We start from the raw sequence: 12,764 nt of genomic DNA on the forward strand, positions 1-12,764 counted from the left end.
GATACAAAAAAAGAACATTTGCTAAAATTAATTCATTTTACATGGAAAAATATATAGGTCATGGTAATCAGAAAAAAATGTCCCATCAGAGGAGGGAGAAAAAAAGAGAAGACCTTTTAACACCAATTCTGTAATCCATCCATTGATTAACATGTTTAGACTAAGTTGTGATATCTTTCATTGCCAAAGTGTTTATCAAACTAAGACATATGGCAGCATGTACTGTAGATGAAGTAAACAACTTTATCAAGAGTTTTCAGAAGCAGAGGATTGGGGGACCTATTCGTTTCTCAGTGGTGCAGACAGTAATTTGAGAGAAGGCTGTTTGAATCTCTTTCTTCAGGACATTGCTCAGTAACAAGGCAAGTTTCATTGCAGAGTATTAAAATGTATTAGTGATTATGTTCATAGACTCATTTAAGCCTCTTGATTATTTATCTTGGGCAGTGGTTTAAAATGATTTAGCTAAATCAAAATCAATTCTAAATTGAATGCCACTAGGCTCAGTTTTCAAAGATACGTGAATTTTTTAGTACCTTGAAATGATGAGCTAAAATCTCAATAAATAATAGCTCTTCCAATTTTTTTTTTTAAATTCGGCTGTTAATGTGAGTGCTGTCTTTGGTGATTGGTCATTTAATTGACACATTATCTGAAACATGATTATTTTGTACAAAGACTACAGCATTGTGCACAATTTTAGATTTTGTTCGGATGTAATTGGTCAAAGTGGACCTGTAACTCTAGTAATGTCTATAAATTAATTGGGATTTGCCGAGTTATTGCAGTTCATTGGATCTTCGTCCATGTCCAATAATTGACAAAATTGATGTTTTTTTAATATAAATTTACTCTCATGTTAAATTTGTGTTGGAATCTGTGATCTGGTATAAATGCCACCCAAATAAGTCTTAGGCCTAGAAATCTGGGTGGTTTGTGCCACCTGTTACTGCCATGAAATGGCGAAAAAGGGCAGCCGACGCTCTTCCACCAGCTAGTGGTGGGTTCTGTGGCGACTGCCATTTTCGGCAGGGCGGCAATGCTGCTATTGACTGCTATCGACGAGAGTATTTTAATGAGTTGGAGCGTGACGTCAATCGGTGTGCAACTAAATCACACCAGTGAGTTCTGCCGCTGAAAGGCCTTTCAGCAGCGTTAACAGCCTGGCAGGACACCGGAACTTGAAACACCATTTTGCCACGGTTCTTCTTTTAAACTTTCATTTTTTTGCCCATCAGTGGCGGGGAGAGGTTTGCAATAAATGCCGGCCTTGCCATTGGTGCCTACATCCTGAGAATGAGTAAGAATTTAAAAAAATCATTTTATTTGTTATAGGTACAAAACAATTCCTGGAAAGTAAGCTAACTCGTTAGTAATTTTTATCCCAAGACCTCAAAACTGGACCACCTTACTATCTGCAATCCACAATTTGGTGTCCAACTACTTCTTAATTTACCTCGGCATCCCTCCTACTCTCCAGTCTTGGTATCTTGGATTTCACCGAGGTTTTGCAATTTAAAAACATTATGGCTGGTGCATTTTTGAGAATGATCATGAGGTCAAAAATTGTCTCCTTAACACTGTTAAAAATCTGATTTATAACTGAATTATTACTTAACGTATTCTATTAGCAGTTCACTATCAATCTAAAGTATTTACTTTCTAAATGTACTTTTCATCTTTTTACTTTACATTGCTTGGGCTTTCTGTTTTTTACACAGTTGTCTGGCTTCGTCATTTCCTCTTCTGATTGCGAGTTTAATGCAACAATCTTGGTTTGCAATAAAGAAACCACAACTGAAATTCCAGTGACTATACCATCTAATGCAATTCGGATGCTTTTTCTTAACACTAATGTTTCTACAATAAGATCTGGAGCCTTTAAGAATTATCCTATGTCACTGACGTGGATTGAATTTTACAATAATTTAATAAATACAATAGAAATTGGGGCCCTGGATGCTCTCACTAATCTCACAACACTTGAGATAATAAATAACCCATTGGAAACATTGAGCGTTGGGATTTTTGACAACATTTCACAACTGATAAATCTTTACCTGCCAGATAACAAGATCAAGAACCTTGAAAAGGGATTATTTGATAAACTTTTCAATTTAGAAGAACTGCGGTTGTTTGGCAATAATATAACTGCACTTCCTGATCAGATATTTGACAATCTTACAGTCCTCACAAAACTGCACTTGGGAATGAATCAGATAAACAATCTTTCTCAGGAAATATTTGAAAAACTTTCTAAACTCAAAGCCCTCAGACTTTACGAAAATCAGATTACTGATCTCCCGGAAGGAATTTTTGATAATCTCCCAGAATTAACTGAGCTTTCTTTGACAAAGAACAATATTGCACATCTCCCATCTGGAATTTTTTCCAAACTCGATAAATTAGAAAAATTGTATTTGGATAGAAACTCTATCACCGAGCTTCCATTTGGACTTTTACACAATTTGACAAAAATAACTCGATTGAAGCTGGAGTATAACAAGCTCTCGAGCCTTCCTGCTAGTTTATTTGGATTATTGCCGAACCTCACTGAACTTTCACTGACTCGAAACAATCTTTCCACTATTCCTGATGATGTATTCAGTAAACTGCCTAATCTGGAAAAACTGATCTTGAGCAAGAACCAGATTACCTTTCTTCCAAAGAAAGCCTTCATTGGCCTTGATAATTTGAAAGATCTGAACCTGCAAGAAAATAAGCTTACAGCCTTAGACAGCGACATTTTAAAACATTTATCTAGGTTGAAAAACAAGTTGTTTAATGTACCTGATGGAGCATTTGATAATTTGAGAACTCTGGCTTCATCTGGACTCAATCTCCTGGATAATCCTTTGGTGTGTGACTGTCAATTACTGTACCTCAGAAATTGGATGATGTCTAATTCAAAGAAAGTAAAATCACTTAGTAAGATGCTGTGTCACAGTCCTGATACTGTAGCTGGGCAGAGTATTACATCTTTGAGAGAGGAAGAATTTACCTGCCACAACAGAGCGGAGCACCACACCAGAAGTTTCAACTTCTATTATGACCATGTTGACATCTACTGCTGTTAGCACACAGTTACCACAGAGCAGACTACCGTACAGCAGAAGCAGTGCCGCAAAAAAATTAATGCCGGGGCACTTAAAGACCCAGCTAAGAGAGCCCTATACAGCCAGTGCCTCACAGCTAATCTGGCGTGCATTGATGCGAGATGCTCAATGTCCACAGTGCTTGGTCTGCCCTCCAGACCTCCATAAATAGTGCCTGTGAAAAGACACTTGATCACTCAACCAGAAAATACCAGGACTGATTTGATGAATATGATCAAGAGATCCAAGGACTAATAGATCGTAAGCGCAGAGCATTTTTTAGCCTGAAGCAACAACCAAACTCTGGAACTACAAAGCAACGTTACAGACGGCTCAAGGCTGAAGTCCAAAAAAAACCCAGGACCTAAAGAACAGGTGGTGGATGGAGAAAGCGCAGGTGATACAATAAGTGGCCGACAGCCACGACATACGAGGATTCTTCACTGCAGTCAAGGCCGCCTACGGTCCAAACTCCCAAGGCCCCACCCCACTCCTGGCAAAGAACGGGGAAACACTCATCAAGGACACTGAGGCTGTCAGGGCGCACTGGAAGGAGCATTTTGAAGATCTCCTCAATCGAGACTCTGCCTTTGACTTGAGTGTTCTTAACTCCATCCCGCAGCATGCAACCTGCCACCACCTCACCACCAATGTTGCACGAGGTAGGCAAAGCCATAAAACTGCTCAAGAACAACAAGGCTACGGGTGCGGATGGTATTTCTGCTGAGGCGCTAAAATATGGCGTGGATACATGACCTCATCTCTCTCATTTGGAGGGAGGAGTGCATGCTTGGAGATTTCAGAGATGCAGTGATCGTGTCCATTTTTAAAAAGGGGAACAAATCCGACTGCGGGAACGACAGGGGAATCTCCCTGCTATCAACCACTGGGAAGGTTGTCGCTAGAGTTCTCCTCAACCGTCTTCTCCCTGTGGCCAAAGAGCTCCTCCCGGAGTCACAGTGCGGATTTCGTCCCCGTTCGTCAACGGACATGATCTTTGCAGCCCGACAACTGCAGGAAAAATGCAGGGAGCAGCGCCAGCCCTTATACATGGCCTTTTTTGATCTTACAAAGGCCTTTGACACTGTTGACTTTGAGGTCTTATGGAGCATCCTCCTCCATTTTGGGTGCCCCCAAATATTTGTCAACATCCTTCGTCTGCTCCACGACGACATGCAGGCCGTGATCCTTACCAGCGGATCCGTTACAGACCCATTCCATGTCCGAACCGAGGTCAAACAGGACTGTGTCATCGCTCCAACCCTCTTCTCAATCTTTCTCGCTGCCATGCTCCACCTCACTGTCAACATGCTCCCCGCTGGAGTGGAACTAAACTACAGAACCAGTGGGAAGCTGTTTAACCTACACCGCCTCCAGGCCAGGTCCAAGATCACCCCAACCTCTGTCGTTGAACTGCAGTACACAGACGACACCTGTGTCTGCACACATTTTGAGGCTGAACTCCAGGATATAGTCGATGTATTCACCGAGACATGTGAAAGCATCAGCCTTACACTTAATATCCTAAGACAAAGGTCCATCACCAGCCTGTCCTTGCCGCACAGCACTGCCCCCCAGTCATCAAGATTCACGGCGTGACCCTTGACAACGTGGACCCCTTCCCATACCTCAAAGACCAGGCCCTGAAACCTACCACCAAGCTCATGGTCTTACAGGGCTGTAGTAATACCCGCCCTCCTGTATGGATCAGAGGCATGGACGACTTACAGAAGACACATCAAGTCGCTGGAGATATATCATCGACGATGTCTCCGCAAGATCCTGCAAATCCCCTGGGAGGACAGATACACCAACATCAGTGTCCTCACCCAAGCTAACATCCCCAGCATTGAAGCACTCATCGCACTAGATCAGCTTCGCTGGGCAGGCCACTTAGTTCGCATGCCAGACACGAGACTCCCAAAGCAATTGCTCTATGCAGAGCTCCTTCATGGCAAACGAGCCAAAAGTGGGTGAGCAGCAGAAGCATTACAAGGACACCCACAAAGCCTCCCTGGTGAAGTGCGACATCACCATTGACGCCTGGGAGACCCTGGCCGAAGACCGCCCTAGGTGGAGAAAGTGCATCCGGGAGGGCGTTGAGCTCTTCGAATCTCAACGCTGCGAGTGTGAAGAGGTCAGGCACAAGCAGCGGAAGGAGCGTGTGGTAAATCAGAGCCACCCTCCCCTTATCCGACGAATATCTGTCCCACCTGCGACAGGGTCTGTGGCTGTCATGTTGGACTGTTCAGCCACCAAAGAGCATACTTTGGAAGTGGAAGCAAGTCTTCCTCAATTCCGATGGACTGCCTATGATGATGAAAATAGAGAAATTGGATCGTATAAAAATAGATGAAGAGGAGCTACTTAAACGGTTGTCAGGCCTAAAGTTGAGAAGCCCCCATATCTGGATGGGATGCATCCTAGGTTACTGAGGGAACTAAGGGTGGAAATTGCAGGGGCTCTGGCCACAATCTTCCAATCCTCCTTAGCGATGGGAGCTGTGCCAAAGGACTTTTCGAAAAGGGGAGAGGGATAAACCCATGCAAGTCATTCAAACACCAGGGTGGGGAAACATTTACAGGGACACCCTCAAAGCCTCCCTGATAAAGTGCAATATTCCCACCGACACCTGGGAGTCCCTGGCCAAAGACCGCCCTAAGTGGAGGAAGTGCCTCCGGGAGGGTGCTGAGCACCTCGCGTCTCATCGCCGAGAGCATGCAGAAATCAAGCGCAGGCTGCGGAAAGAGCATGCATCCCACCCACCCTTTCCCTCAACGACTATTTATCCCACCTGTGATTCTCGTATTGGACTGTTCAGCCACCTAAGGACTCATTTTAAGAGTGGAAGCAAGTTTTCCTCGATTCCGAGGGCCTATGATGATATAAGATCCCTAATGGTGTCCACATGGCTTAGTTTCAATCATCCTAAGTTTAATACAAATGTTTAAAAAGTCAAATGGAAGCAACGAAGCTTCGATATATTATTTTAGCTTTATATAAAAAAATTGTACTAAATATGATAAATCACACACAAGATTGGATAAATTGGAAAAGAGGGAATATTCTCCAAAAAACCAAAGGTACTTTTCCTTTACATCGAGCATATTTACTTTAATAGTATATTACTTTAATAATATAATATTACATTTGAGATACTTATATTGTGTTCTCATTTGAAAGATTGTGGCAATAAATATTGTTTTAATAATATTTGTTTGAAGTTTAGGTACAATGTTGGCAGAAGGCTATCTGTTCATGATTCTGTGTCTTCAAATCAAACATCTGCTCTTTGCTTGCCCTGACAAGTGTCACTGTTTCCAAGATGGTATCATAGTATGTAGTGGGGAGGCACTGATAGATGTACCTGCACCTATAGCTCCAGATGTCAAAACCCTACAGATGAAACATACCTTGGTAACAGTGCTGAAAGCAAATTCTTTTCAAAATTTGTCAGCACTGAAAAACCTAATAATCTGTAATAACCACGTTTCTCAAATCATTTGAGGAACATTTAGCAATTTGACTGCTCTTAATGGACTGAGTTAGAAGGCAACACGTTGGAAGAGCTGCCTGTTGGAGTGTTTGATGATCTAAATAAACTTAAAATACTAGTACTGCAAAATACTGTGCGGCGGCAGCCCGGCCCGGAAATCGGTGCGATCCCGGCCTGCAAGACCATCAGCAGGCCTGGGACCATTGGAGAGAGCAGCGTGCGGCGGCATACCACTGCAGGGAGCAGTGCGTGCTGCTGCAGGAGGGCAACGGATACAAAGCCAGGTCGCTGATTGCAGTGCGGGCAGGCACAGCAGGAGGGGCGAAGGAGCAACATGAGTCCGGTAGAGGGAAGTGACCCGGGCCCAGGAGAGGCGAGGCCCCAGGGGTAGCACGGGCCAGCCCACACTGTGATATGTGTTCGTGCTCAGTCTGTGCAGCAGAGCTGGTCTCCATTTAGTCTTGGGTAATCCTTGCCACTGGACCAAGACCTAGCTCTGTCAAGCCCGTGTGGTGGCTGGTGTGCAATGGCCACCACATGTTAAAAAAATCCAAGCACAGGCATCTTCTATCCTTCACGATGTAGTTCGGGATCTGGAATATTAGGTCCTTCATTGAAACACCTGTGAACTCATCCCTTTTTGGCATGGAAGCAAGTCATCCTCGCTTCGAGGGACTGCCTATGATGATGATGATGATGGATAGGGCTGATAAAGAGACTGACTGCGGTTCATTTGCCACTTGATATAATCATTCTGATCGCTCTTATTGCATCACTTTGTGCAATTGTAATTTCAATGCTGGTAAAACATAAAACTAAAGTGGATCCTATTTACATGGTGAAAGTGTCTATGATAAATTATACCATTTAACCCAGAGGTAACTTAGTTGATTTGACATTCAGGACAACATTTCCTCCATTATGGTTGAAAATAGAAGTTACACTTCAAGTTAAATTGAGACAAGTTGTGCAATAACTTTGCTGTATAAATTGATTAACAGCTTGGATCTGCAAATAATGTACATATTTCTCAGATCCCTGGTGTAATTCTAGAAAAGCAATGATAAGTAGCAACAGCAAGCCTGTACAGTACTGATTACAGTAAGGCAACAATTTGTACAACATGATATGTATCTCCACTGCTGGGTGTGTGACCTAATTGCCACTTCACTCAAACTGTACATAACCCACTGACTTTCACCAGCTTTGTTGTTTTTGTTAGCAATTCCATTTGACAATTTACAAGTAATAGGTTTATGATGAGTTTTCTTTGATCCGTTTTATTTGATAATTCATAATTGGGTTTTTATTTCCTTTTTGCGCCTCACCGTTGTATTTTTTCTTGAATCCTAGTTTGCTGTAGAGAATCGTTATTTCATTTGTTGCATCGCCAGTTGTGAAATTTAATAGTTGTACAAAAGAGCAAAATTTTAATATTATTATAGATAATAAATGCAAGTTTGCATCCATTTAAAATCGGTCTTGTTCTGTAAGAGAGACTTGTTTTATCGTACAGCATACAATATTGTTGCTGGGGTAGCAACCCAGAGGCCATGGGTTCAAATGTCAATTTGTGAAATTAAATTTGATAGATCTGGTCATTTGTGGCATAGCGAACAATAAAAATGATCATCATTGTTGTTTTGTCATAAGAACCCATCACACAAGGAGTTGTCAATTGTGACAGAATCCAGCACATGAGTGGACGAGATAGGGATGAAGTATTTGCTGTTTGTGGTAGCTTGCTTATGCACACATTTCCTACATTACAACAGTGACTACACTTCAAAAGTACTTCATTGCCTGTAAAGCACTTTGGGCTGTCTGGTTGTCATGAAAGGTGCTATATAAATGCAAGTCTTTATTTTTATTGCAGTTTGAAAGCAGCTCTGATAACATAAATTAGCTTGCTAATATCAGGTTATGAAATAATTAATTCTTTTGAATAAGGAGTGGTATTCATATTCTTCAGAAGTGCTTGAACAGTATAAGTTATAGTCTATTCACTTTTATATTAAAAAATGCTTAACTTGAGTTATCTGTTAGTTTGAAATGCAAATTGTGTGAAAAAACACCTCCTATGCTGTGTTGTTGAAATTTAAGTTACTAGATTATTTGAACATTTTTAAAGCAAAAAAACAGCTTCAAGTTAACAGGAATGATTGTAGGGTGGAAGCCTGCAGAAGGAGATGTTTTATATATCTATAGCACATATGAAGTATGAAGCCACCAAAAGAACCATGTGTACCACTTCCAAAATAAATGTTGGGACCCTGGAAACATGCATGTGATAATATATTTAAATTTAAAAATTGAAATAATAGGAAGAGGAGAATGGGGAAGAAGACAGAATAAGAGAGCCAAAATAAAATGTTTTAATCTTTATATAACATTTTTTTGAAATGATATTTACTGTACATTGCCCAAGATAATTTTTCATGTGTGAGTCTTGACAGTATGGGTTGAATTGATACCATTTCTCCAGGATATCTGTGGCTTTTCCGCCAATATTGTAGCAGAGGATCAAGAGAACCCCCACAGAAATTCAACCCTGAACTGTCTGCAAACTTTGTGCATATGAAGAGCACCACAGCCATACTCGACACTGCTCTCACCCAATCAACACACTCAGACTTTCTAGGTGGGGGCCATCAGGATTAGAAACCTTATGTGATTGTTTCTTTATTGCTCTAATTCATCCTTTGACCACTCCTTAAATTTTGGTTTATAATTGTGATATCTTCACAGCGCACAGCACACACAGCTTCCTAACATGCAGGCTGCTCTCTCGGAACTCTCCGGAAAGCCTGTTCTGTTTAATGATTAACTATACAGTTGCAGTGCACAATACGTCCACATCCACAGTGTGGAGCTACAAGCATTACAAGCTTACAGACATTACACTTCTCCCTCGTTAATGAAAAAGCCATCATAATAAAAATCATAAATAACTTTCATTTTTATACATATTTACAAATTTAACTTTACCACTTGTTTTCTGTTTCAAAGAGGATACCTTCGCTCTCGAACAGAACCTTCCAAACATGGTCTCGAAACTAAACTCATTCGAGGCTCATCCTGAGGAACATTTTCCTCCACGGAACTTCCTTGATTTTCATTTGAACTCACTCTAACTTCAGGCTCTTTGTTTTCCTGACTCGGACTTTCATTCTGATTCTCCTGGATTTGGCCATCCATTTGCAATATACTCATAAATCTTTGACATCACTGGGTCACGTTTGGTTGCTCTACCAATCTCTTCAGCTGTGACTGGCAGTTCATCAATGTATGAAAAATAAAACAGTTCTTTCCTATCGGGTGTAACCTGTGATGGGGAAGGCAATCTAGACATTGCATCAGCATTACTGTGATCAGCTGATCGTCTATATTCAATATCATATGTATATGCTGACAAAATCAAAGCCCATCTCTGCATTCGGGCTGCAGCTAATGTTGGAACTGGGGACTTTGGATGGAGGATTGCTGTTAGGGGCTTATGGTCTGTAACGATGGTAAATTTACGACCATACAAGTATTTGTGAAACTTCTTGACCCCAAAAATTAATGCCAAAGCTTCCCTTTCAATTTGCGCATAATTTTTTTCACTGGCACTGGGAGTGCGCGAAGCAAAAGCAATTGGTCTCTCCTCCCCACTACTTAATACATGAGAGATTACTGCTCCAACTCCATACGGAGAGGCATCACATACTTGCTTAATCTCCTTAGATATGTCGTGGTGAACTAACATGGTGCTCTCTACCAATTTGTTTTTACACTCCTTGAATGCAGTTTCGCATTCTTTTGACCACTTCCACTGGACATGTTTTTTCAAAAGTTAATTCAGTGGATATAATACTGTAGCCAAATTTGGTCAGAACTTCCCATAATAGTTCAAAAGACCCAAGAATGAATGAAGTTCAGTGACATTCCTGGGAGTGGGTGCATTTCTAATTGCATCCAATTTTTCCATGGTTGGATGTAAACCATCTTTGTCTACTCTGTACCCTAAGTACTCCACTGAGTTTTTAAATAACTCACACTTACAAGCAGATACTCGTACTCTGTGCTTCTCTAGCCGTTTGAGGACTTCATTCAATATTTTATTATGAATTTGCCTATTTGGTGCTGAAATTAGTATGTCATCCAAATAACATACTACCCCTTCAATACCTTGCAAAATCTGGTTCATCACCCCTTGGAATATGGCAGGGGCGGAAGACACTCCAAACGGTAGCCTATTAAACTGATATAGGCCTAGATGAGTATTTATAGTCAAACATGACTTGGACTCCTCATCTAGTTCAAGCTGTAAGTAGGCATTCGTAAGATCCAGTTTTGAGAAGATCTGACCACCTGTCAGTGCTGTGAACAAATCTTCTATATTTGGCAATGTATTGGGAAAATTACCCTCAAGAACCTGGTTTACGGTTACCTTATAATCACCACACAATCTTGCCTTACCATCAGACTTGGGTACAATAACAATGGGTGTAGCCCAATTACATCGATCTATCTGACAAATAATGATCTCGGTCTCTAGTCTTTTGAGTTCTTGCTCGACTTTCTCCTTGAGTGCATATGGTACGGAACGTGGCTTGTAGTAAACTGATCTAGCATCCTTCTGTACCCTTTGACCACTCCTTAAATTTTGGTTTGTAATTGTGATATCTTCACAGAGCACAGCACACACAGCTTCCTAACATGCAGGCTGCTCTCTCGGAACTCTCCGGAAAGCCTGTTCTGTTTAATGATTAACTATACTGTTGCAGTGCACAATACGTCCACATCCACAGTGTGGAGCTACAAGCATTACAAGCTTACAGACATTACACTTCTCCTTCCTTAATGAAAAAGCCATCATAATAAAAATCATAAATAACTTTCATTTTTATACATATTTACAAATTTAACTTTACCACTTGTTTTCTGTTTCGCAAAGGATACCTTCGCTCTCGAACAGAACCTTCCAAACATGGTCTCGAATCTAAACTCATTCGAGGCTCATCCTGAGGAACATTTTCCTCCATGGAATTGCCTTGATTTTCATTTGAACTCACTCTAACTTCAGGCTCTTTGTTTTCCTGACTCGGACTCAGACTTTCATTCTGATTCTCTCCTGGATTTGGCCATCCATTTGCAATATACTCATAAATCTTTGACATCACTGGGTCACGTTCACTGGGTGACTTCAGCTGTGACTGGCAGTTCATCAATGTATGAAAAATAAAACACTTCTTCCCTATCGGGTGTAACCTGTGATGGGGAAGGCAATCTAGACATTGCATCAGCATTACTGTGATCAGCTGATCGTCTGTATTCAATATCATATGTATATGCTGACAAAATCAAAGCCCATCTCTGCGTTCGGGCTGCAGCTAATGTTGGAACTGGGGACTTTGGATGGAGGATTGCTGTTAGGGGCTTATGGTCTGTAACGATGGTAAATTTACGACCACACAAGTATTTGTGAAACTTCTTGACCCCAAAAATTAATGCCAAAGCTTCCCTTTCAATTTGCGCATAATTTCTCTCACTGGCATGGAGAGTGCGTGAAGCAAAAGCAATTGGTCTCTCCTCCCCACTACTTAATACATTAGAGATCACTGCCCCAACTCCATATGGAGAGGCATCTCATGTTAGCTTAACCTCCTGAGATATGTCGTAGTGAACTAACATGGTGCTCTCTACCAATTTGTTTTTACACTCCTTGAATGCTGTTTCGCATTCTTTTGACCACTTCCACTGGACCTGTTTTTTCAAAAGTTCATTCAGTGGATGTAATACTGTAGCCAAATTTGGTAGGAACGTCCCATAATAGTTCAAAAGACCCAAGAATGAACGAAGTTCAGTGACATTCCTGGGAGTGGGTGCATTTCTAATTGCATCCAATTTTTCCATGGTTGGATGTAAACCATCTTTGTCTACTCTGTACCCTAAGTACTCCACTGAGTTTTTAAATAACTCACACTTACAAGCAGATACTCGTACTCTGTGCTTCTCTAGCCGTTTGAGGACTTCATTCAATATTTTATTATGAATTTGCCTATTTGGTGCTGAAATTAGTATGTCATCCAAATAACATACTACCCCTTCAATACCTTGCAAAATCTGGTTCATCACCCCTTGGAATATGGCAAGGGCAGAAGACACTCCAAACGGTAGCCTATTAAACT

The 12,764-nt window shown here is 41.2% G+C and overlaps 1 protein-coding gene across 1 annotated transcript in view; it reads left to right on the forward strand.

The window, feature by feature from the left end:
• Positions 1-297: 297 nt before the first annotated feature.
• Positions 298-12,764, forward strand: part of LOC139266234 (uncharacterized) — a 28,207-nt gene continuing 15,740 nt past the window's right edge. Inside the window, exons 1-3 of the mRNA XM_070884063.1 lie at positions 298-362; positions 1,722-3,076; positions 6,104-6,178. Coding sequence (XP_070740164.1) covers positions 1,836-3,076; positions 6,104-6,178 — 1,316 coding nt within the window. The 5' untranslated portion in view covers positions 298-362; positions 1,722-1,835. The remainder of the gene's footprint in view (positions 363-1,721; positions 3,077-6,103; positions 6,179-12,764) is intronic.

The sequence above is a fragment of the Pristiophorus japonicus genome, chromosome 6 (genome assembly GCF_044704955.1).
Source record: "Pristiophorus japonicus isolate sPriJap1 chromosome 6, sPriJap1.hap1, whole genome shotgun sequence".
Taxonomy (NCBI): Eukaryota; Metazoa; Chordata; class Chondrichthyes; family Pristiophoridae; genus Pristiophorus; species Pristiophorus japonicus.